The 24,068-nt window shown below is 59.4% G+C and overlaps 6 protein-coding genes across 6 annotated transcripts; 1 reads left to right on the forward strand and 5 right to left on the reverse strand.

Annotated features, from left to right (window-relative positions):
- Nucleotides 1-274: 274 nt before the first annotated feature.
- On the forward strand, nucleotides 275-5,588 carry MYCTH_2300672 (uncharacterized protein). Its single transcript, XM_003661318.1, has one exon. It carries the CDS (start codon nucleotides 454-456, stop codon nucleotides 5,467-5,469), a length of 5,016 nt encoding a protein of 1,671 aa, XP_003661366.1. The 5' UTR covers nucleotides 275-453; the 3' UTR covers nucleotides 5,470-5,588.
- A 663-nt stretch (nucleotides 5,589-6,251) lies between these two features.
- MYCTH_2300674 (uncharacterized protein) lies at nucleotides 6,252-8,265 on the reverse strand. The gene is made up of 2 exons (XM_003661319.1): nucleotides 7,508-8,265; nucleotides 6,252-7,440 (listed from the first exon to the last, which is right to left on the reverse strand). Exons 1-2 carry the CDS (start codon nucleotides 8,130-8,132, stop codon nucleotides 6,461-6,463), a joined length of 1,605 nt encoding a protein of 534 aa, XP_003661367.1. The 5' UTR covers nucleotides 8,133-8,265; the 3' UTR covers nucleotides 6,252-6,460.
- Nucleotides 8,266-9,742: 1,477 nt separating this feature from the next.
- MYCTH_2300677 (glycoside hydrolase family 43 protein) lies at nucleotides 9,743-11,364 on the reverse strand. Its single transcript, XM_003661320.1, has one exon. The coding sequence runs from the start codon at nucleotides 11,267-11,269 to the stop codon at nucleotides 9,971-9,973; it is 1,299 nt and encodes a 432-aa protein (XP_003661368.1). The 5' UTR covers nucleotides 11,270-11,364; the 3' UTR covers nucleotides 9,743-9,970.
- A 623-nt stretch (nucleotides 11,365-11,987) lies between these two features.
- MYCTH_2090056 (uncharacterized protein) lies at nucleotides 11,988-14,149 on the reverse strand. The gene is made up of 4 exons (XM_003661321.1): nucleotides 13,615-14,149; nucleotides 13,477-13,532; nucleotides 12,732-13,401; nucleotides 11,988-12,652 (listed from the first exon to the last, which is right to left on the reverse strand). Exons 1-4 carry the CDS (start codon nucleotides 13,902-13,904, stop codon nucleotides 12,196-12,198), a joined length of 1,473 nt encoding a protein of 490 aa, XP_003661369.1. The 5' UTR covers nucleotides 13,905-14,149; the 3' UTR covers nucleotides 11,988-12,195.
- A 473-nt stretch (nucleotides 14,150-14,622) lies between these two features.
- Nucleotides 14,623-16,586, reverse strand: MYCTH_2300681 (uncharacterized protein). Its single transcript, XM_003661322.1, has 3 exons — nucleotides 16,139-16,586; nucleotides 16,009-16,072; nucleotides 14,623-15,913 (listed from the first exon to the last, which is right to left on the reverse strand). The coding sequence occupies exons 1-3, from the start codon at nucleotides 16,395-16,397 to the stop codon at nucleotides 14,659-14,661; spliced, it is 1,578 nt and encodes a 525-aa protein (XP_003661370.1). The 5' UTR covers nucleotides 16,398-16,586; the 3' UTR covers nucleotides 14,623-14,658.
- Nucleotides 16,587-18,035: 1,449 nt separating this feature from the next.
- MYCTH_2300684 (uncharacterized protein) lies at nucleotides 18,036-21,409 on the reverse strand. Its single transcript, XM_003661323.1, has 3 exons — nucleotides 20,903-21,409; nucleotides 20,479-20,818; nucleotides 18,036-20,427 (listed from the first exon to the last, which is right to left on the reverse strand). Exons 1-3 carry the CDS (start codon nucleotides 21,045-21,047, stop codon nucleotides 18,429-18,431), a joined length of 2,484 nt encoding a protein of 827 aa, XP_003661371.1. The 5' UTR covers nucleotides 21,048-21,409; the 3' UTR covers nucleotides 18,036-18,428.
- Nucleotides 21,410-24,068: the final 2,659 nt, after the last annotated feature.

A 24,068-nucleotide genomic window follows, 5' to 3' on the forward strand; every position in this document is an offset into this window, starting at 1 on the left:
AGACGGCAAACGTGCGCAGTCATTGCAGACTGCGGCGCGCTCTGCTCCAAACTCTTTTCGGCCTTCTTCATTGTCCCCTTTCCAACACATAAATAAGAGCACGCGCACGACAAGAGCTTCCACTCCCATGTCGCTTCGATTCGGGATTTGCTGGGGAACGTAGAGCAGCGCTCGCCGTGGCTCACGCGCCGCGCTCGAACCCGTTGCTCCCTCACCACTTTCCCATCGTCTCCCAGCGCGGCAACGGCGTGCCGATCGGCCGACTTCCACCTGGTAAATCCTCATCCCGGTCCGCCTTCGAGCGCACGTCCGCGTCCTTAGTACCCTTCCTTCGACGGCTGAGGAGGCGTGCCTCGTGACGCATCGACAAACCCCCCCCCTTTCCTTCGATTTTGTCCCGCCGTCCACAACCTTCGCTCGGACCTTCGTCGCCGATGCGCTGCCTAGACCACCATGGCGACGCCAGCTAACAACCCGTTCGGGGCGCCGCCCAGCCAGGTTCTCAACAATCCTTTTGGGGCACCCGCACCCGCACCCGCACCCGCACCCGCTTCTAGCCAGCCTGCCCCGGCTCCCAACCAGCAATTCCAGAACCCGTTCGGTGCCGCGGCTTCCCAAACCAATCCCTTTGGCTCCCCCGCTGCGAACCCCTTCGGCGCGCCTGTCAAGAATCCTTTTGGCGCACCCGCGTCCGGAACCAAGCAACAACCCTCCAGCGGGGCCGCGTCGGGAGCTCCACCCGCGCCGCGCTCAGCGTTTGGCAGCCCAGCTGTGTCGCCAGGGTCGAGTAGTCGACAGCTGTCGCCGGCGCCGCCACTCCAACTCAACAATCCCTTTGGGACCCCGCCAACTGGCCCCAAGAGCAGCCGAAGTCCGTCACCTTCCGGGTCCCGGGCGCAACCCACGGAGCCGTCCAGTCGGTCCTCGGGATCTAAGTCCGCCGAAGCAAACACGATGGCTCGCAAGAACAAGTCCGCTGGCGGCAAGCCAGCTGCTCCAGCAAACAGTGGCGGCTCTGGTGGACAAGGAGGAGGTCAGGGCACAAAAGGGGGAGCAGCCGGAAAGGGAGGCAGCAGCAATGGCGGTTTTGGTGGGCGGCAGGGGCATGATCAAGGAACGCAGCTCGCTAACCCGTTTGCCGGTGCAAACCCCTTCGCAAAGCAGCCGATGGCCCAGCAGCCAGCAGGGGCGAGCAGCACACAATCACGGCAGAATGTTCGGGGTAAGCAGCAGGCTGGGCGCCAGGAGCGCCACCAGCCACCGTCGAGCAGTCGCGCAAGTGGCCAAAAGATGGTGGACCGCGGCCCGACCGAACGGACCAAGGAGCTCTCGAGCTTTGCCTACGACTATGCGAACAAGCTATACGACCACCTGAAGAAGGAGGGTATCCACCCGCCAAAATGGCCCGCCGACCCCGGCGACCCCAGCAAGCGCGCCGCCATCGAGAACTTGAAGGAGGCTTACAAGAAGTATCGCGCCCGCGTCTACGCGAGTCTGAGAAAAGCCGACCTCATCGACGACCCGGAGAAACGACGGAAGCTCGAGGACGCGCTTCCGTTCAAGGGTATCTGCGAGAGCATGTGCCCGGAGTTCGAGCAGGTCTCCCGTATCGCCGAGTACGATGTCAAGACGGAGGAGAAGGAGTTGCGCCCCGACGGGCTGACCATGTGGCCGGATCCGGCCAAGATGGTCAAGAAGTTCGGACGCTCCGCCGCCGGTCAGGACGCGCCGCTGCCTATGGACGTCCGTTCCGTGGACGCCCTGCGGAGGACAACCGACTACCTGTTCAACGACCTCCTCCAGTCGGAGAGCAACCTCCCTTCGATGCACAACTTTCTCTGGGACAGGACCAGAGCCGTGCGCAAGGACTTCACCTTCCATTCTCAAAAGTCGGCGGAGGAGATGAAAGACATGGTCTACTGCTTCGAAACCATCACGCGATTTCACGCCACGGCCCTGCATCTGCTGTCAAAGAAGGGCGTCGCGAACGAGGACTTTGACCAGAAGCAGGAGATCGAGCAGCTGGGCAGGACCATCCTGTCGCTCATCGAGGCGTACGACGTGTGCCGCGATAAGCGGGTCCACTGCGAGAACGAGGCCGAGTTCAGAGCCTACTATCTCCTCCTTAACGCCCACGATCCCTCCATAGCGAGGAGGATCCCGACGTGGGGGGCCGAGTTCTGGTTCGAGTCGGAGGAAGTCCAGACGGCCTTGTCTCTGATCCAGGCCATGGACGACGTGCGCGAGCCCAAGGGCCCCATCAAACCGCGCGTGGGCACGACCCTGTCCGACACCTCCTTCACCAACTACTTCGCCATCGTCGAGGACCCGCGGGTGTCGTATACGATGGCCTGCATCGCCGAGATCCATTTCACCTCGGTGCGCCAGGCCATCCTCCGGAACCTCGTCCGGGGCTACGCGCGCCACCGCGACGCTCCCCGTACCATCACGGCTTCCGACCTCAACGCGATGCTGCGGTTCGACACGCCCGACGAGGCCGTCGAGTTTGCCGAGCTCCACGGCTTCGAGTTCTCGACGTGGGTCCCTGACGGACGGAACCCCGTGACGGAGCCATACCTCCTTCTCAATAATAAGAAGAAGACGGTTCCGTCGCCTCGAGTGCGCCAGGCCTTCTCGGGAACACTCGTGGAGCGGAAACGCACGACGCAATCCCTGCCGTACGTGATCTACAACACCATATTCGAAGAGCCGGCGGAGAAGCCGCCGGGGGGGGGTAGCCCGGATAGCTTGTTTTCGGAAGACAGCGGCCTGTTCGTCACTCAGACGCCGGCGTCTGAGCCATTGGCCGAGACCAATCTGGCACCATTACCGCCGCCGCCGTCCAAACAATCGGCAAGCCCGACAACATCTTCGTGGTCGTTTGGCACCCCCGCATCGAGCACGCCCTTCAGCATGGGCACTTCCACCACAGCCCCTGCGTTCTCGGGCTTCTCGGCGCCGAAGCCAACGGCATCCCTATTTCCCGGTTCATCGGCCGCTTCGGGGCAACCTACACCCCAACCCCGGGTGGGACAATCCCCGTTTTCCTCTTTGAGCAGTCAGTCCGCGGCGGCGGCGGCGGCGGCGCCAACGACAATAACAACAACAACAATCGGCACAGATGCGAAACCGGCCACGACTCCGGCTCAGGTCCAGCCAGCTCCGACCGAGCAGACAACAACAACATCAACAACAACAGCCTCTCCTTTTGCTCCGGCCAAGCCCACAGAGGGCTCGAGCCCGTTCGGTTTCCTCAAGAGCTCCTCCTCCGTCCCGTCTCTTCCAAACTTTGCTCAGCCAACGCAACCACAACCCTCCACAACCTCACCATCTGTTCCTTCTCCACTTGGCAATGCTGCCCCCAAGCCGACCACAACCTTCGGCCCGTCACAAGATACCGCGACCGCTCAAAAGAAACCACCCGACTCGGCCCTTTCGACCTCCAATCTTGGGTCAACAAACCCGCCCGCCGGAGCGTCTCCATTTCCAGCGACGACACTGCCGGGACAGGCAACGCAGCAGTCCACCGCCTCCCCTTCCGCCGTGCCGACGATATACATCACACCGCCTTCTTTCACAGCGCCAACAACACAAGGACTGCAGCCTCCGGTTCCTGCTAGCCCTTCGAAGCCGTTCGGGCAAGAGCCACAACGCGGCGTGGATGCAGGAGCCACTGCACCTTCTACGGTGGCGCCCAAACCACCGCCACCCCCCAAGAGAGACCTGCTTGGCGATTTCACGAAATGGTTCGTAAAAGGCGACGATGGTCTCATGGAGCAGTTCACCGAGGAGTTCCTGCGCCACATCCTCTGGGGTGTTTGGCAGGACTTTGAGCGCGAGCGGGAGGAAAGGAAACGGAAAGAGGAGGAGAAAGAATCGTGGCGCCTAGCACGCGAACATCAGACCTACCGGCTGCGACTGAAGTACTTCTACCGCTGGCGCAACAACGCCCGGGCCCTCGCCACCAAGCGCATCCTTCGCGAAGGCAGAGAAAAGATGCGCCTCTACCGCGAACAACAAAAAGAGGTGAGAAGGAGGCAGCAGGAGGAAAAGGAAAAGGCGGACCGGGAGGCCAAGCGGGCAGCCAAAAGACAGCTCATGGAGGACACGCACCGCTTCAGTCTGCTCGCCTCCTCCTCCGCCGCCGCCGGCCGCCGCCGCCGCGGCAGCGTCGCCTACAGCGCGGATTACGTTAGCAACAACGACCCCGAAGAACAGCTCCTCGCAAGCGGCGTCTTTTCCGGCCTCGGTGACGACCCGCGCTCTCTGGCCCGCCGCGTCGTGCGTGAAGCCGCCGGCGACGCCGACAACGAGGCGTGGGCAACCGGCAGCGCAACCCGCTCCTTTCGCTATCCCGAGTCCGAGCTGGAGCTGGAGCTCGAGCCCCCCCGGACCTCCTCCCCCGACACGAGCAGCGTCGGGGGCGGAAAGAGAGAAGGATGGAAGACGCGCTCGCTGCGCGAGAAGTTCGGCCTCGAGCCTCGCCGCAGTCTGTCGGCCGGCGGCGGGTCGCTGTCGTCGCTGTCGTCGCGGTTCAGGCAGTCGCTCCCGGGGACCAACAGCAGGACCACCAACTTCGCCGCCTCGCTGTCGTCCTCCTCGAGGAAGAGGTCCGCCGCCGCCGGGGGGGAGGAGTCGGATGACGACCCCGGGGCCAGGAGGCTGCTCCAATACGGCGGCGCAAAGGCGGCGGCGGGGAGTGGGCTCGTTAGGTCCACGCACTGGGACCTGCGCGCGCGCGGGTTCGTGCCCATGCCGGACGGCAAGTGGCTACCCGAGGCTCTCGCCAACAAACAACTGCAGCAACAGCAACAGCAACAGCAACAACAACAGGGCCTCGGCAGCCCCGAAGACGGCCTCGTCGACGCCGCCCCCGATGTCGACATGGCCAGCGACGCGGGCCGCGCGGCATCACCGACGCCGTCCGACTGGCGCCTGCGCCTGGCGAAGCTCAAGAGGTATCGCCCGCTCGCGCAGCACGGCCATTCCTCGCGGCACAGCGTCGACCTCCCGCAGCAGACGCCAACGACCACCGGACTCTCGACGCCGCCGAGGGGCATCCTGTCGACGTCGCCGCCCCATCCGCCGTTCACCTCCGCCTCCGCCGCCGCCGCCGCCGCTACCGCTACCGCTACGATCATGCAGCCACCTCCCCTGGGCGGATGGCGCGGCGAGGACGGTCCGATCGGCGGCGTAGGCAAACGCAAACGCGGGCCGGACGATACGGGCGAGAACGAGGACGAGGGCCACGAGGACGGGGCGCAGCAGCAGCGCCGGAGCCGGGAGCCTTCGCCGTCGGCCAAGAAGAAGGCGGCGGCGGCGGCAGCAGCAGCAGCAGCAACCGGTGCCGTTGTCGTTCCGGGTCGGGCGGAGACGTACGCCATGGTGGAGAATACGAAGCGGATGCTGAGGGAGCTGAGGGAGGCCATGGACCGGGCGGATCGCGACGCGAGGGAGGAGGTGTATTAGAAGAAGAGGAAGATGATGATAATAATGAAGATGAAGAAGGAGGGAGAAGAAGAGAGAAGGGAGAAGAGTTGTGTGGCATTATTGGACTGTCTAAGACGGTGGAAATTGGAAGGGTTTACGGCGCGCGAACAAGCGAGGGAGGCAGAAAGTGTCTTGTTGAAAGCGACGAAACACACGGTTGGCGGAGAAGAAAGGAAACAGTTGAGCGGAAAGCGAGGCAGAGAAGAAGCAAGCATGCATGCATGCATACATACATACATACCATACTACGGCGTTTTCTGGATGGGGAAACTCAAGGTTGGGACGACTGGATTTGACGCATCTGGCCTTTGGCTTTCTTTCCTTTCTGTTGACCGTCACTACACGGAGGTGTATCTATCTATTCTTTGCTGATGATGTACATAGTTGTTTATTTTCTTTGGCATTGCGGAGCGCAGCAGCGGTGGCACTTCGTGTTGTTGTGGTGGTAAATTATGAATGTGGGACGATGGGTGACTTGAAATTCAAAGGCACCTGGCATCTTGCATCTTTCCCTCGATACGGTATGTCTCGTCGCCATCAGATCAAAGGTTGAGGTGTGATGCATGTACGGAAGGAAATGTGAACATCTCTCTCTTCTTGCCTGACCTGTGTCCGTCTTTACACGTCCAAACACTACCATGATCCTCCCCCAGAAAGGGAGAGAGAGACAACTGCCCCTGAACTCCTGAGACTTCCAATCTGACCTGTCAACCCAGCCAACAACATTTCCCGGCACCGATTCAAAAACTCTACTTCTTACACCAACAAAGAGAAGACTAGCGGCTCCAGCTATTTAAGAAGAAAAGCAGCCTAAAGACAAGCAAGGGGTATCCTATCCAATGTTTTCCTGCTACCATCTCGGTCCCCCTCGCTTATTATGCATAGCAATAGTATCCCACAAAAGCGCCAGCGAGGGAGGGCTGGCTAATAAAACGAGAAAAAAAAGAAAAGAAAAGAAAAGGAAGAAAGATTACCGCTTGGGCGGCGCGGCAAACGTAGTCTGAATCGTGCGCGACTCGACGGGGCTCCCCGACGACCCGCTCACCACGACACCCTTGCCGCCGCCCCAGCCGCCGCCGCCGCCGCCGCTGCCTATCTTGGGGCTCTTCCTCCCCAGCCGCAGCGGGAACCCAGACCCCAGCCCAGACCCAGAACCGTGGCGGCCGCCGCTGTGGCGCTCGGCCGGGACGGGGGGCGCCGCGACGGGAGAGTGGGATGGGTACGGAGGCAGGAGGGCGGAGGCCCTGGTGACGGTGTCGGCGGAGAGAGGGGACCGGAAGTCGGAGGGTGAGTAGTGGTAGACCTTCTCAGGGGAGGAGGAAGGGGAGGAGTAGTAGGCCTGAGGAGGCGGGGTGGGCGGTGTGGTGGTTGTGATTTGCAGCTGGGCGGGTTTCCTGATGCTGCTGCTCCGGCTGATGGTGCTGCTACTGCTACTCTTGTTGTTGGGGGCCGGAGTGAAGGTGGTGGTGGTGGTGGTGGTGGTGTCGTCTTGGTAGTGGTGTTGGTGGTGGTAGATGTAGCTGTCATCGGGGTGGTGTGGTGTCCATATGGCAGGGACGGCGCCGAAGTTCTCGGTCATCGGGGTCGGGACGCCGTCCTCGGCGACAGCGGACCAGAAACGCGGAGATAGCATGTGGGTCTGGCACTGGAAGGACATGGACGAGTGGTGGCGGTGGTGAGAGAAGTTGTTGTAGCCCGCATCGGCGCCCGCTCGGAGATACTGCTTCCTCCTCTTGCGCAGGCAAACGAGGGTCATGCCGGCGCTTAGGAGAAGAAAGGCCAGGACGCCGGCAACGATGCCGACGACGGCCGGGGTCGCCAACCCCGAGCCTCTGTCGTCGTCATCGTTCCCCGGGCCAATCGGGGTGTGGGCAAATATGGTATCGTTCAGACTGAGCAGTGTGCCCGGGGCGGGCTGCTGCTGGCAGGCGACTCCGAGGGCGGCAAAGTCTGGAGAGTCGTTAGCAAAGGGGGGGCCTTCTCTTTTGCGCCTCAAGGATTCTGGGCGGTTTCTCACAGTTGGCCAGGTAGTCGGTGGTCCCGAGGGCGGAGGTGCAAGCGATGCAGCTCTCGAAGTGGGAGAAGTCCATTGCGTTGCCGTCGCCCGCGTGGCAGTACGAGTAGGCGGTGGTACCCTTGGGGTTCGGGATGCCGTGGCGCATGTTGGCCTCGAGGTCGCCGCAGGCGGTCCTAGTGGTGCATGGCGTGGGCGAGAAGTTGGTGGCGTTGGGATAACCAAAGACACAGTAGGCGGCCGTGTACCTCAGATTGTCTTTCGGTTTTAGCAGGAGAAGTGTTAGCGTCGATTTCTCCCCGTTTGGCCAGTCAGGGGCGAAAGAAAGGCGTCTAGACATACAGAGGAACCACATGGTATCACTCTCGCCGTCCTGGGAGAATGTGCTAGTTTGCAGGCAGGTCATGCACTTCTTGAACTTGGTGCCGGCAGCGCTCGAGTAGTCGGCATCTTCGCAGGTAATGTCCGAGTTCCTCGTCGTGGAGGAGTCCGGATCCGAAGGGTCGAGACCACGCAAGTCCTGGCATACCGAGGCACAAGGCGAGTTCGGCGTGACCTGAAGCGCCGTGGAGAGGTGTGGCACGAGGAAGAGAAAGAAAAGGAGGGTATAGAGTGCTGACTTTGCCATCTTGCCTGTCGATGCCAAGCGGCCGGGCGGGCACTTGTACATGCGAGTATGGATGAGGAAGTGCGAACAGCTCGATCGTGATCCTGATCCTGATCCAGCCAGGGTTCGGGGGCGAAGCGAGGGAAGAAGAAGGAGAGAATGGCCCGTGGTGAAGATCAATTACACGATATTGATATCTATGTCGAGAAACGAAGAGAGAAGACGCAAAAGCACAACGGGGAACATCAAGGAGAGCACATCCGCATCATGAGACAAGAGGGCAGAGAGCTCTGTATTAAATAGTGATAGCCCACGCTCTCTGGTTTTAGGACTGGGCGTGCTACACTCCCCAATCCGTACGCTGCACAGTATGGTGCAAGCACGAAAGATGTGACGAGCTGCATGCGAGCGCGAGGCCCGAGCACCCCTGAACGGGCAAGTGAGGTTCAGCTCGCGGCGAAGGGGATGCTCAGGTACGGCCCCGGAAAGTGGCCGACAAGCTTTTGCCATGCCAGATCCAGGTGTGTGTGACATTTTGACGGGGGCAGAGCCGGGAACGCTTCCTTTGGCCGGCAAACGGCACGCCTCTTAATGCACACATACACTACTAGTCTTAAGTATAGTGTGAGTCGAGAGCGGATTGTTGACTGCGGGTGATGATGGGCCATCCAATCAAGTAGTAGTGCACAGCGCCCGTCGGTAACAGCGCAGCGAGCACAGTGCCGAAAGAGATGAACATAGTGCTCGATCCGATCGATGTGCAGGGAGATTTGGGCTGCCCTTTGTTGACCTTACGCGCTTACTTGGACAAACAAGTCGGAGAGTGAGGGTGTTGATGACACTTATCTCGGGACTTCCGACGCCCTTCGGCACTTCTCTCTTTCTCGTTCTGAGCTGCGTTTGCGATCGAGGCTGAGCCTGCAAACAGTTTTGTAGTATGCAGAGTGTACGGAGGGCTATATACGCAAGAACTCCATACGGTATGCAACAGATATAAAAAGGAATATACAAACAGCTGTTGGCCTTGGGCAGCGACCATCTAGGCCGGCCTGACCAGGTCGAGAGCTGGCGCAGTCACAAAGTAGTGCGCAGATTACGGAATTCAGTACCTAGTCCCAACTTCTCGGGTTGCGCCTCAACAGCCGCAACCTCTGAATCGCGGTTTCTTGTTTTGAGCAGAATGGGCTGGCCGAAGGGTCGCACCTGGTCAGGGTTTCTGTGGGCGGGGGCCCCAGTCTTTGCCGGCGCTTACTAGTAGTGGAGAGGACCTGCCAAGGGACGCTAAACCGGATCAACGTAAACCAACACTCCTCCAAGGGTGCACCTTCTCATTGGCCTTTTGCCCCTGTGCAAGCATCAACTGAGCGCTAAGCGCTGCCTGGTAATTCCAGGCACACACTCAGCCCATCCACGTCTACCTTTCAAGAACTCGGAAACAAGCAGTGCCCGTGGGTCCCAATCATGGCACTAAGCAGTCGCCACTGTCACGGGCATCACACAGTCGGTCGACAATCAGGTCAAGCCGACAGCGCACCGCCAACGAGGTAACGAACTATCCAATATTGTACTGTACAGTACACACACTTTTGAACAAGGAACCATGTCAACCATGTCCGCAATCTCCCGGTCTTCATCCAGTTCCAATCTCTTATTTCTTGTCACAAGCACTAAGAAACAGCGAAAGATATGAATACACCCACGCCCACGCTGACAGTTACGAAGACAGACGAAGAATAACTATACGGAATGAAGCCCCAAGTGTGCATACAGGGTACGAAAGTCGAGGGGTGCACCACTGAGCGAGGCCTCTTCCCCTCCCCCCCACGGGGTTCTTCTCCAGGCGCTGCAGCAGCCGTTCGTCACCAAACAGTGACACGACCCCCCACCACCTCCATCTCGGCCCCAAACAGACACCTCCCCTGCGGACAGTTCCCGTGAAACAGCAGCCAGTCCCCGCCCGGCACGCTGGCCGCGCCCCCGGGAGCCGTGACGTCGAACCGGTCCCCCGTCCCGATCAGGGGCGGGCCCTCGCCGCTCCCCGCCGCCCGCTTGTACGGCCCCATGATGCTCCCCTCCGCCACCGCGTAGTTGACGCTGTACCCGGGCCCGTCCCAGCAGCGGTTGCTGTAAAACAGCACGTACCTCCCCGGCCGGCTCCTGCCCCCATCCCCGTCCGCGTCCGCGTCCGCGTCCCTGGAAGGCGGTAAATACAGTAGGTCGGGCGCCTCGACGAGCGGGCCGTCGGCGTCGGCGTCGCGGTCGAGGATCTCGGCGGCGGGCCCGACCGGGCGGACGCCCTCGGCGCCGTCCACTTCCACTTCCTGCAGCACGAGCGGCGTCCGCCGCGAGGGCGCCACCCCGTTGTTGCACTCCCCGCCCCGCCCGAGCGCGTTGCCGTCCACCTTGTACGCCACGTACCGCCGCCCCGTCGCCGGGTCCGCGAACCCGGCCGGGTCGATCGCCCCGCCCTCCCCGGCCGGGCAGATGACCGGCTCCCGCTGCGGCCGGTACGGTCCCAGCGGCGACGACGTCGTCGACGTCGCTGCCCCGATGCAGTGCAGGCGCGAGGCCGAGGCCGAGGACGATGATGACGATGAGGATGAGGATGACGATGACGATGACGAGGAGTTCCCCTCATTTGCCGCGCTCCCCACGTACCCCGGCGCCAGCAACGCGGCGTAGTACAGCACGTACGCCGACGCGTTGAGCCGGGCCACCGAGGGCGCCCAGACCTGCGCGTCGGGGCCGGACAGCGCCCACGCGCCGGCCGAGGGCAGCGGGTCGGCCGAGGCGAGGTACGTCCACGGCCCCGCCGGATGGGGCGCCGACGCCGCCTGGATGTTCTTGTAGACCGCCGCGGCCGCGGCCTCCAGGGTCGCCGCCGTCGCGTTGTCGGCGCTGCTGCTGTTGTTGTTGTTGTTGGGCGCCGCTGTTGGCGGCGGCGGCGGCGGCGTCCACCAGCCGCCCGTGGCGAAGGCATACCACGTCCCCGAGGACGCGTCCTGCACGATGCAGGGGTCGGGGAAGTCAACTGAGAGGAGCGGGGTCTTGGCTCGGGCGGCGCGAGTGGCGCGTGAAGAGGAAGAATAAGAAGAAGAAGAAAAAGAAGGTAGGAGCAGGGCGAGGAGCAAGTAGATCACCGCTACGAGGGCGGCCATCGTGACTTGTCGTAAACCAGATCGTGATCGGCCAGGTAGGCAGAGAAAGGGTACGAACGCCCGCGCCTTCAAATACGCGGCCAGTCTTTTGACCTTGGCAGCCGCCGCCGCCGCCGCCGCCGCCATCCTGGGGACGAGGTTATTTATGGTTTGCTTTGCGTCTGGGAGGCTTTTCGATCCGGAGCTAAACGCCTTCCGACCCTCTTGGCAAGGGTGCGGCTCGCGGCAAACATTGGTCCTAGTCGTCGGTGTCTCTTCTCCGAGGGAGTTAAACTTGCTGTTATCGTCGTCTGTCGGACACAAAAGTGGGAATCCCACGCCATGACTGTCGGTTGGAGCGCACAGAGCGCCGTGCCCGTGTTGCTATATCTATCTGGGTGCCAGGACGAGTAGAGGCAGCATCAGTGCGGTGCGGTGCGGGATCGATGTGGGATCGATGTGACATGCTCGTGATTTCATTCGGCTAAATAGGAAATGCGAGATATGCAAAACTTGAAGTGTTCCTCAGAGCTGCCCCGTGGCATGTGAATGCGCCGCGTACGAATGTACGGATACCCGTACATACACGACTTCTCGGTGAGGGCGGATCCCCTTAACAAGACTCCCAAGTCCGGCCTGTCGAACCTTGATTCCACAAACCGTTGGCAACCTGACTCGTCGTCTCATAAATGACCGGACCCCGACTTGTAGTACATATCTATTTTAGCTTGCAAGAAGCTTTGGAATATTAACAGGTTGAGATCCACACACCGTAAGCAAGACGTAACATACAAGCCGAAAACGCCATCACGCTTTTTCTTTTTTTCCGTGCAACAGCCGCAGCCAGCCAGCCAGCCAGCAAGAACGCCCCCCTCCATCCAGTAGCGTGAAGAAGGAACCAAACCCAAACTCATACAGCGAAGCAACCCTCAACCCTTCACCGGGCCTTAATCACTCTCTTCGGCCTCCTTGCTCTCCTTGCTCTTCTCGGCCTTCTTCTTCTCCTTCTTCTCCTTCTTTAGCCGTTTCCGCTCTGCCTTCTCCTCGGGCGTCTCGCCCTCGTGCTTCTTGCGCTTCTTCTTCTCCTCGTCCGCCCTCTCCTCCGGCGCGGACTCGGCCTTCTTCTCGGGCGAGGCGGCCTCGGCTGCCGGTGCGTCGGCGGCAGCAGGGGCAGCACTGCTGGCGGCCGCCGCAACGTCGGGCGCGCTGTAGTCGGTGTAGCTCTGCGTCCACTTGGCCGGCGTGGCCTCGTTGGGGCGGCCGTACTTGTCCAGCTTGCCGTCAGCCTTGAGCTTCTTCTTCTCCATGGCGACGGGACCCAGGCCCCAGCGGCGGGGGTAGAGATCGCGCTCCATGATGCAGCGCTTGACCTTGGCGACAACGCCGTGGTCACATGTGGTCATCCTGCGCGACCCATGTCAGTACGAATTCATGTTTGGAGGACACAAGACCCATCGGGGTGGTAGTAGCAGCAGCAACTTACTCAACCGTGCTCATTTGGGCGATGCCAATGGCAATGGCCTCGCCCTTGGTCGTCATGAGGACGACCTCCTCATGGGCCTCGATGCCGGGATCGTACCGCAGCAGGCCGGGCAGCATCAGCTTGGCGCCGTAGCAGACGGCGTTGACGGCCGAGTCCTTGACCACGAGGCGCTTGTACGTGCAGAGCAGCGTCTCGAGTGGCTGGATGACCTTGCGCAGCAGCGTCTCATCGCCACCATTGTCGTACTGCCACTGGGCGTCGAGCACGTCGTGCAACGTGACCATCGTGCCGTCGTCCTCCGACATGACTCCGGACCGCACGCGGCGGAGCTCCTGCATGTGCGCGCCGACGCCGAGCAGCAGGCCCAGGTGCACGCAGAGGGTACGGATGTAGGTGCCGGCCTCGCAAGAAACCCAGAAGACGCCCAGATGGCGGTCGTTGTCGAACTCGATCAGCTTGCTCTCGTGGATCGTGCGGATACGCAGCTGGCGCTTGACGGCCGAGATGAGCGGCGGGCGCTGGAAGAGGGCACCCGTGAGAATCTCGAGGGCCTTGGCAAAGGCGGCTTCGCCGCCCGGGACGGTGTCGTGGAAGCGGATGACGCAAACGTACTCCTTACCGGCACCCTGCTGGGCCTTGACGAGACGGGTGGCGCGGTCAATGCAGACAACTAGTTCGGTCAGCCAACCTCGGCGCGTTTGGGGAAGGGTGGAAGGGAGGAGGGGACAAAAAATAGGAAACGTACTCAAGCAGCCAGTGACTTTGGGATCGAGGGTGCCAGAGTGACCAGTTTTCTCCACACTGCAAGACAAGGACTGTCAGCACCGCCGTCCTCGTTCATCTCTTCCTTCACTTGCAACCCCTCCCCTCTTCCCATACATACCGGAGAATCCGCTTCAGCCAAGCAACGACTTCGTGCGAAGAGGGGTTCGACGGCTTGTCGAGGTTGATGACACCGCTGGAGATGTAGGACTTGATATCGCGCTTGTAGGGCGAGGAACCGTTGGGGATGGGCGTAAAGTGACCGGAGCGCACTAGCATCTTGTCGTAGTTCTTGAGCAGGAGCGGCCAGGTGCTGGTATCGATCGTGGGGACCGTGCTCTGCGGCTTGATCGCGTACTCCTCCTCCCCATTGTCGCCCGCCTTCTTCACCAACGCTTTCGAGTCTGCCATTGTTGCTGGGCTTGTGTCTTCTTCGTAGTTATACAATCCGTAAAAAAAGCCCCCCACTTGATACTGTATATATCTGGCGGTCGAAACACAGGTCGAGCTCGAGTGCGCGTCACCCGTCCGGCAATTGGTCGTCCCGAGATAGGTTATAAGGTTATGGGTGGACCGTGAGCAATTTCACGAGTCGGCCGGCAAGCTGGATCGAGTAGTCGGACAGTCGCCGTTCGATTTTCCACCGTCTGTGGTTGTTGACACCAAGAGCGCTGCTTCCAATCGATTGTCCCCGAAATTTTTTTGAGCGAGCGGTCGGTGTGGGGAACGATAGCGCCGAGGTGGCGCTAACCCGTTTCGAGAAGTCTCACGTGCTGATAAGAGAGAGCCGGGTGTTTGATTTGGCAGAGTATGCACGAATTATGCAAATTGATCGCACGTTATGCATCAACCGACACCACTTCAAATGACGCAGAGTCGGGAAGAAATGAATTTTGTCCGCCGAGTATCGCTAAGCCGTCGAGACACTCGGAGAGTGAAACAATATTCGATATGTACTTGTCTCTTCTCCTTTCGCACATTCGAAGGGTACATGTTATACAAGTATACACACAAAAGCAAAGCCAAGCAAGTCGGCATCCAAGGTATCTCGCAACTCCATATCCAGGTCCGGGTATTATACCATCAATCATGAAAATAAGAAGAAGACGAAAACGACAAGCATTATTTAAAACAAAGAAAACAGACTTCATGACCAGGTCCCGTGTCATGAAACGGGGTATCCTCTTTGATAATCCGGATACTGGCCCACACCCACTACCCCGGCTCCCGCGTCCGCGCCGCCCGGCCCAGTCCGTGACCCGTGGTGCCTCCCGTAGCCGGGGTGGTGCAGCACTGGCGCCTGCGGTTCGGCGGGCATTCTGAACGGATACTCGTAGTGGCGGTGGTCTTTCGAGTCACCGTTTCCGTTTCCGTTCCAGCTCGCGTTCCCGTTGGCGGTTCCGTTCCCATACCCGTACGGGCTCTCGACCTCGTGCATCTCATACGCCTCGTCGCGCTGCTTGCCCTTGGAGTCGATCGGGTACCCATTGAGGTTGAGATTGGACGCCTTGGACCGTAGGCTCGCCTCGTCCCCGCCGAGCGCGATACCAATGGCGGGCTCGTTTTGTCCTTGGACATGCTGTGCGTGTATCTGCTCTTGGTTGCTGGTTGGCCACTGAGAAAACGCTGGTGGAGGCGAACCGTGGGTTGACGGCGACTGTGTCTGTGTCATCTGGTTGAACTGCTGCTGCTGCTGCTGCTGCTGCTCTGTGCGCTGCGGCACCAATGTCGGCCACTGGTGGTGGATTGACCCCGGCGCTTCCGGGCTCGTCACGGGGCTGGCGTACTGGCTCGAGTAGGGGCTGAAGTAGCGGGGGAACGGCGCGTCCGTGTGCGCGCTCACGGGGCTCTCCGTTTCCCACCCGCGCAGGGGCCGCTGACTGACGGGTGTCTCGAACATGTCCGGGCCGCCGCCGCTACTGCTGCTGCCGCCGTAGCGAGTTTTTGGGTGAGGCCAACCCTGTCCGCCATGGCGGCGCTCGAGCTCGCGTAGAAAGGCACGCCGCCTGCGCTTCCCGTTGCAGACGATACATACGCCGGCGACAACAAGGATGAAGGCGAGACCGCCAAAGGCGATGCCCACGCGCGCCCCGAGGGAGACGGGGCCATAGTCTGGCGTTGGGACGCTCGATGCGTCCGGGTGTGGCTCGACGATGCTGACCGCGACGTTTGGGTCGAATGGATCGCCGGCAATCGACACGGTGAACCCGGGATCAGGCCTCTGCTCGCATGCGGCTTCGAGAATCGTCACGTAGTTGTTCTGGTATATGCCGTGTAGGTGGTCCTGCTGGAGCGGGATAAGGCATTCGCTGCACGGAGGGTAGAAGCCTTGGTCCCATTTGCTGCAATAGTCGAGAGCGCCGACCGAGGTAGACATATTCTTATACGAAACGGCACGTCCGAGTGGTGCGCATGCCGTGCTGGCAACATGCCGTCAGCTCGAGCTCTCAAACCACAGAATAATGGCCGGAATCAGGTTGGTTGAAGACGCATTCGAGCCTCCTGTGAAACGCACCTTGTTACACATGGATTGGTTTCGCCGCCAAACAGGCAATATCCCACGTTGAAGCGCAGATTGTCTAGGAACGAACGAGTCAGCCGGGGGAAAGGACACCCATTGCTTGAACAAGACATGCCACACATACAGAGTAGCGATTGTAGATCCGAATGCCCGCCAGAAACGTAGGTGCTAGTAAGGAGGCAGCCGATGCATTGCTCCCACACGACGCCCTCGGAGGAAGCGAGACCGGCGTCATCGCAGACCATTTCGTCGGTGGCCGTCGAGGATTGGACATTGCCGCAGTATTTTGAGCAAGGCGAATCAGGAGCAGCGATGAAGATGGACGCCGCCAGCGGTGCAAAGACCGCCGCGGCGACGTAGAGATGGACGGTGCCCAGCCGCATCCTGGACGCTCCGTCCCTCCTTATGCCGCTGCTGGGTGTTGGAGAAGCTGGCTTGATGGCGCTCGGTTTGCGCCAGCAGACGACGGGGTCGGCGGTGACCCACGGGCTGGTAGTTGGAGACACGGGGACGCGAGCACTGCAGCTCCGGGAGGACGATTATGGGCGCCCAGACTCCATGTAGTTATGAGCGTGCCAACAGAAATCGATTCATGCAGAGAGAAAGCACCTTCTTGACCGTGAAAAACAAACCGGCCTAAATTGGGGTGGTCGAGACGGGAGCCGCCTACGGGTATAAGGGAGAAAAGCAGGGGGGAAAGTCGGCTTCTTCAGGCCAGAAGTTACGATGCTGGGCCGATGATGGTATGTGTAAGCGCGCACTTCATCCGGGAGAGGGAGGGGTCGTCCTGCAAAATTGGCGACGCCAACAGGTGTGACCGGCGGCGGGAAAGTTGGTGATGAGGGCGCAACGGATGCACGGCGCAGGGCAAGGTGCCGAGAGGGCCAGACCTGGCCGCAGGTGTGCGCACCAACACGCAGCACAGCGCCATCCGGTTGCTGCGGGCGGGATGCCATGGTTTTGTGGGTGGGAGTGTGCGTGTGATTGATTGGGGGGTGACTCGGAACAGGCCGCGGGGACGGAGCAAAACAAGCAATTCGACACCCCGGTTCCCCCGATCGACAAGAGGGTATGTACTGTACATTGCTTGCGGTCGGCCAGGGCAAGCGATGCCAATGGCCACAGCTAAGATGCGGGAGGGATGCCGTTCGATGGCTCAACCAAGCGCTCGCCATGCGGGTGAGCACAGCTGCGGCCAGTAGCAGCTCGAGGACCAGGTGCCTTGCTGCAACGACCCCTGCACCTCTTCACACCCGCCTCGAGTCACCCGAGACTGAACAATGATTGGCCGTCCGTTGCTTCCCCGCCGACCACGGCTTGCCCGATACGGTTAAAGCTGAAAGCTGCGAGATGGCACCTCCTTCCCGTTTCTCACAGCAGTTACCCGTCAAACACCGGACCGTTGTGAAGAGGGATGGTTACATTCTTCCCTTTTCATCTCCTCAAAATTTTCTCTCAAGCTGGGGGCAGTTGCAGCTTGTTGTGTGTCTGTGTTGCGGAAAGGGTTGCGGGAAGAACTAGATACCATTCCTGCACTTCCCAAGACTCGCAACTACCATAATCGATATTTTGGACGGTCAAGAGAAGGTACGGTCTGGTACAGGTGTAGGCAGAGAGGGAGAGGGGCAGCCGAGAAATGGGATTTCTTACGTGCTCTTTGCCCATCTTGATCTGTTGCATCGCCTTCCTGCCTGAAAAATATCCTGCCGCACGACTTAGAACAAAGCCACAAACACTGCCGCCTGTGCCTGCTGCGCGCAGTACATGAGTATAGGAATCAGTAAAACAACCACTGACCCATACCGTGATTCAGATGCCCCAAAATAACCTTCGCCATTTTTTACAGCCGTGGTGGTTTGACAGTATTACCAGTCGTCTAAGACCTCCAGGCGCCTTGCCGACTGCATCTTGAGGCGCAGTTCGCTTGCAGTCAGTCATGCATAATTGTATCATCATGTTTGAGTGCTCTGCCATCAGGTCTGGCGACTTCTACATTCTCTTTTTCCGCTCACTCACAGTGTGTGGAGAAACACTAATAACGAGGTGTTGAGTGTAAATAGAGCACACGACCTACTAGCCTACCAACCTTCCCCTTCCCTCCTCTCCCTTTGGCCGCAAACTCACACCCCGAAAAACAGCATTACATGTGCAAAGCTATGGTCACAGAGGTGATATCACGAACTAAGTAGTAGTGGCTCGTAAAGAAGACCAAAAAAACAATCTACGTATGGCTATGTCGCATCGTTAAGATCACAAGTAATGGAAACCGAACCCTACCTCTTGTGATACATGGGCTTTCTTTTGGACGTTCCAACTTCGATCGAATATTCCTACCCCTTATTTCCCGCCCGTCAACCTACCATCTATCTGTCTGCCCATCCGTCATCCATCCTCCCGAAATCAGACCATCAACGTCAGCCATGGACTGCTGGTCGGCCGATCTCCAGCCCCGCGCTTCCGCCCTCCATCTCAAGCGACCCATTCGCCCCGGGATCCGCAGCTCCCTTGCCTCCCCCCTCCACGGCTGCCACCAAACCAGGAGGCAGGACCGCAGCATCGGCGACGCTATCGCTGCCAGTACTGTCCCCGCCGTCCCGGACAAAGACGACAGGATCACGAGGCTCTACCACGTCGTCGCTAAACGTCGACGTCGATGTTGCTGAGGTCGCGGAGCACAGACTGGGCGTCGTCGTGGCGTCCTGGATTGGGATGCCGTCTGTCCCAGTTTCTACTCCTCCTCGTTTCCCTCCCCGTTCCCCTCCCCTTGCTTCTCCTGCTGCTGCTGCTGCTGCAGCAGGATCGATCGACAGCGGTGGAGTGGTGTCATCCATGTCACGGGAGCTGGCTGCATCCGCGACGTCGCGAGATACTACGTGACGCAGGCGGGACGGCTGCCGCTGCCGCTGCCGTTGCCACTGACGCGGTCCTTGATGTGGTCTTGCCGCTTCGCCGTCTGCTGGCCCGCCGGGACCGCCGGAGGCGTTGTCGTGTTCCTGCCCTCCGTACCTCGGCCCCCACCGCTCCAGGGACCGAAAAGGGCTCGAGGACCGAGACACGTTACGCGACTTGGGCGAGCTGGGCCTGTCGTCGGGCGAGGAGCTAACGTCTAGGACCGAACCGGGCCGCGCTCTGAGCCCTTCGAGCACATGCGCTAAGTCGGCCCAGTCATTTTTCAGTGCGGTGCGTTCTTCTGCCGGGTCTTGTCCTTCTTCTCTTACATCTTCTCCTCCTTCTTGCGTCTTCCAATCCATAACACGCTCTTCTGGTTCTGCTTGTTGAGCTCTTGTGTGATAGTCAGATGATTCATGGGTCCTGGCATCAGATGCGTCCTGTTTCCTTTCCTGAGCTGAGGGAAGGGCAACATGCTGTGGCGAATCTGACCCGTTTTCCTTCTCTTCTTCCTCCACGGCCGACTCTTTCAGTGCTGAGAGTGTCGGCTCATGTCTCCAGAACCATTGCGGCGGCGCCTTCTGGTCGATCGGCGTCGAACTCCAGCCGTCCTCGTCGAACGGCGTGATGGGCGTCATGGTAGCGCCCGCACCGAACACCGACGAGTGGGATCCGTCGTGGTGCTGCCACGGGTACGGGCTCTGCTTGCTGGGAAACCGCCATCCAGGCGACGCCGGGATGGTCAACGTGGGGCGCTGCAGCCGTCGTGCAAAAGCCGGGGTATGCGCCATGGCAGGAGTGTCAATTATGATGTTGTCGTCCGTGAAGGCGGTGTCTATGGCAGTGTATACTTCGTCGGCCGGCGGTCTGGTGGGGATCTGTAGGCGGGTTGGAGAGCGGTTGTCGGTGGGCGTCTCTCCAGGCTGAGTGGGTTGTGCCAACCAAGGCAGCCTGGGAGAGGTAGGCTGCCGGGGACTCGAGAGTCCTGGGCTCGCGAGATGACGCGGAGTCACTTCGCTCTCTCTTGAGTGACGGTTTTCCGGAATTGGGGGCGCCGGCAAGCCGCCTTTGATCTCCGTGTCTGGAGCCTTCTTCTCCTCTGCAACAGCTTCCTCGTCCCCCGCAACGGCATCGGCATCCGTGAGCTTGCTCATGGGCGGCTGGTCCGTGTCGACAATGAGCAGCTCGTCCACTCCGCGCCCAAGGACGCCGTAGACAAAAACCTCGCCTCGCCTGATGCCAATAACAGCGCTGGTACCCGTATATGTAACTTCCTCCTCGGAGCCGGCTCTGTTGCAAAAGACGACGATGATTTCTTCCTCCGTGTCGGCACGGATCAGGGGCTCGAGCCGCTGAACCCAGTAGACGAGTGTCTCGAGGTCCGGTTCGGCCGGGTTGAAATTGAAGACACTGCGGTCGTGGTGCGTCTGCCAGGCCATGGACATAATTACAAGGTTCGCCTCTGATTTTAAGATGTGGAAGCCAAACTCAAAGGCGTCCCAGGGAGCTTCGAGTTTGTAGGGGCTGCGTCGTCAGCGGATATAAAGGTGCGAAGTGGAACATGAACAAACGTACTTGAGATCGGTACAGATACCCAACGCGACACTTCCGAGCTTGGGTATCTCGCCTTCAAAGAAGCCATTTGCGCCCTCTAGAGCCCAGGTCTCATCGGTGTAATAGAGGAAGGACTTCCTGTAGTTGCCGACCGTATCGCCCTCGCCATTGACGATGACGGCTGAGTTGTAGCATCCGGGAGATGCCGGCCACTTTTCCGAGACGTCGACCTTCTCGGGGTAGCCGACAACGACGGTGCAGTCGTGCTTGAGGGCGGTCGTCTGCGCCCACAGCGAACTGATGCCTGACCCGACTTCTTCCAGGAAGGGGGCAATGTCCTGGAGTGACTTGAAGTTGTAGCCTGCAAGATGTTAACGACGGGACGAAGACATTCGCGGCTATGTACGGTAGGCGAGTATCGCTTCATGAAAAGTCCATCACGTACCAGTGAAGGCGAGCTCCGGGAGGACGAGTAGATCGAGACTATCGAGTTCCTCCGGGTCTACACGGTCCAGAACCGCATCGGCGCGGTTCAAATTATCGTCAACATCGCCGACTTGGGGACTAAACTGCAAGCAAGCAATCCTCATGATGTCTGGCTGGCCCCTTTGAAGGCCGACAAGCAAATCGATCACCTTCCTACTCGGTTCAGCCTGTGAACTCAGATTACTTCGGTCTCAACACCAACAAGACTGCACATGGCGTAATGGTTTGTCGTCGACGAGTCGAGGGCGGAGAGATTCGAGTGGCATCGACCGAATGAAATACCGAAAGGAGAGAGGGTTCGATAAGAGGCATCCTGGAGGGGTGACAATTTGACAAGGGGTACAGAGTAAACCATCGGAGGGCGCGGGGGACGGGAGCAGCACAGACATGTGCACCAAGACCGGTTTCGTTATTTTTGGTAAGATCGGTGCCGCAGCCCAGGTCTAGCTGTGTGGCACATAGAAACTGTCGCTCATCAGATGATTTGGGAGAGAAGAGGGAGGGGGCGGGGGTGCCCGCCCTGCTGCAAGTACGGAAGGCACTAGTGTAGGTACGAAGCGAGGCCGGTAGTGCCGGCTGGTAACCCGGCTGCCTGCCGTCCAGCATGACTGTCACATCGCATGGACGCCCATGTATACTTACCGTATATATTCCGTACATCCCTACCTCTGCGAGCGAGTCCGAAGCCGTGATTGCAGGCCGCTGCAGGTCGCTACCTGTCAAGTTATATTGGGGAGTGTACAATTAATCCGTATATATCGAATAATAGTTAAGATCTTGGTGCTGTAGAGTGAAAATATCTCGCTGTGTACCTGGTGGATTTTGGATCACCTAAGCAGATAGAGGTAAACACAAAAAGACGTCAGGCTTGCTCCATTCCAGGCAGCCGTTCAGACACAAAAGACGACACCGCGAGCGGTTATCTGAAACCAAAAGCAGATACCTGCGTTTCCTTTCAGTTCTCTGCCGCTAAACGAATTCGAGTCCTGCGGAGGCGCATTTCAGCACCGTGAAGGAATCGATTGTGTCGAACTGGATTCGCGGGTTGGAGTGCCCTGGCCTCATCGCCCCTATATCCGCTTGCTATGGTCACAGTATAGTATATGGGTAACTGCACAGTAAACTGCTGTGAAGCTTTGAGGTCAGTGTGCCCTGCATTCTGCAATCGAGCGGGCGCAGCCGACAGACCAGGTGGATTCGGCCTGCAAGCCAACAATGGCCAGCCAATGATGGGACACCTTGTCGAAACAAACTTCGAACTGGCGGCTCTGATTCGCCGGATGCCATGCGGGGTGCGAAGGATATCCCCGCCGAGAACTGGGCTGGGCAGGTCTGTTTTTGGAAGCCACGATTGCTGCTGCCACAACTGGTGACCCTTTCCGCTCCCACTACGCAGGACTGTGTAGCGTAGTTGAGTTCACGTGAGAGGGAACAGCGGGACCTCCCAAGATTTCTCGACCTTCCAACGTGAAGTGTTGTGAGTTCGCCTCCAGCTGTTCCTCCAGTGGGTGGCCTCCCACATCCGGTACACGAAGATTGTGAACCGTACTCCCTTTCGCCGACATGTATTATTTACTCGAGGGTTGAAGTACCCCATCACTTCATCGTCTGAACCCGCTTGTTGTCCCAAGAAAGCAAGTGCCCTTCATAAGGCCCTTGCAGCGGGCAGCGGACACTACGGAGTAAATCCTTACCGAACCGGCGGCTGTGGATCCCTACAGGAGGTAGGGTGTGGTGCACACTTCCTCTACACTACGGAGTAGAAGCGGCACTGTTCCCCCGCTCCAACGCCCGCGTCCCTTGCAGGAAGGCTTCGTTTGAACCAATCTTCGTCGGTTCGTATCTCCTACACTCCGTACTTTACACAAGACACCCTATCACATGTCTGCAAACCTGAATTGCTTTGTTTCTAATCAGAGTTCGGACGAGTCATCTGCAGCCCCAACTCCAAGACCGGAGTGGAGTGGCCAGAGCGAGTCCAACTTTCATGCCTCCAGGGTTAACCTTTGATGAAAGAACGAAGCACTTCCAAAGCGACACTGGCAAGTTCAGCACGAAGTCTCGAAAGCGGAAGCCAGAGATCACGCGACGAAGCTGGCTCGCCTATTCAATCGCAGATAGGACTTCACCGACCCCCGACCAAGAGCAGTACGGTACTTGGGGCGGTCGGTGTTGTTCGGTTCGTGGCTTGCATGTCGCTTGGGCTGCGTGGCTGCCACGAGGCCTCGGCATGCTGTGGGATAAGCGCTGGCGCCCTCCCTTGCTCCGTGGGCGAGATAAAATAAGCGCGTTGAGCCACTTCCGGCATCCTTGAAGTTCCGTTCTTCGTTCGAGACCCGTCGACTTCCACAGTTCGAGGGCTTTCCAACCGGTTGAGCATACGGGATTGCCGCCGGCCTAACAAAGCCGCGAATAACACTTAGCTTTGTTCCCAAGGTTACATACCAACGTCATGCGTTCCTGACAGCGTCGTATAGCGTTTCTGACCTCCTCTCGTTGTAGAAAGGAGGGATCTCGGCGGCACAGCCGGCCTTCTATTCTATGTTACCCCCTCTCCCTGCCCCTTTTCTTTTTGTTCTTTTTTTCCAGAGGGGCGATTGTCGGACGCATTCACCAGCCCTCGTTCACCTGTCGGTATATACATGCCAACGAACAGATAGCCACCATGGCCTTTTGAAAGCATCCATGTGTTGCAAACTTGCAACACAGCATGCAGAATCCCAAATGCGCCTCGATCCGGACTGGTTACCGTTCGATCTGGCTTGAAATTTTCTCTATCTTCAAGCGCGTCGTCGCCTAAATTGCGGCCAACAGCTCCTTTTTCGGGTGGAGGGTGGTGTCACAGACGGCCGGATTGCGCACCCTTTTCCCACCGGCCCTCTTTGCTGGCCCTCTGCGCCGCGAGATCGTCAGCGGTACCACCCTATTCGGAGTGGGCCTTATTCCTTCGTCCGTAGCGTTGGCCAACACGCACCGCCCCCCGGAACGCTTCATTCCTCTCAGTCCGTTCTTAAAAGACAAGGCAGAATGATCCAGAAGATGGCGGCCAGGCATTGGTGTCGCGGATGCGCGATTGGGTGTCTGGAATGCAGTCGTCATGCGGCTCGGCTCGCTGTCCTCGCACT

The sequence above is a fragment of the Thermothelomyces thermophilus genome, chromosome 2, assembly GCF_000226095.1.
Source record: "Thermothelomyces thermophilus ATCC 42464 chromosome 2, complete sequence".
NCBI classification, from domain to species: domain Eukaryota; kingdom Fungi; phylum Ascomycota; class Sordariomycetes; order Sordariales; family Chaetomiaceae; genus Thermothelomyces; species Thermothelomyces thermophilus.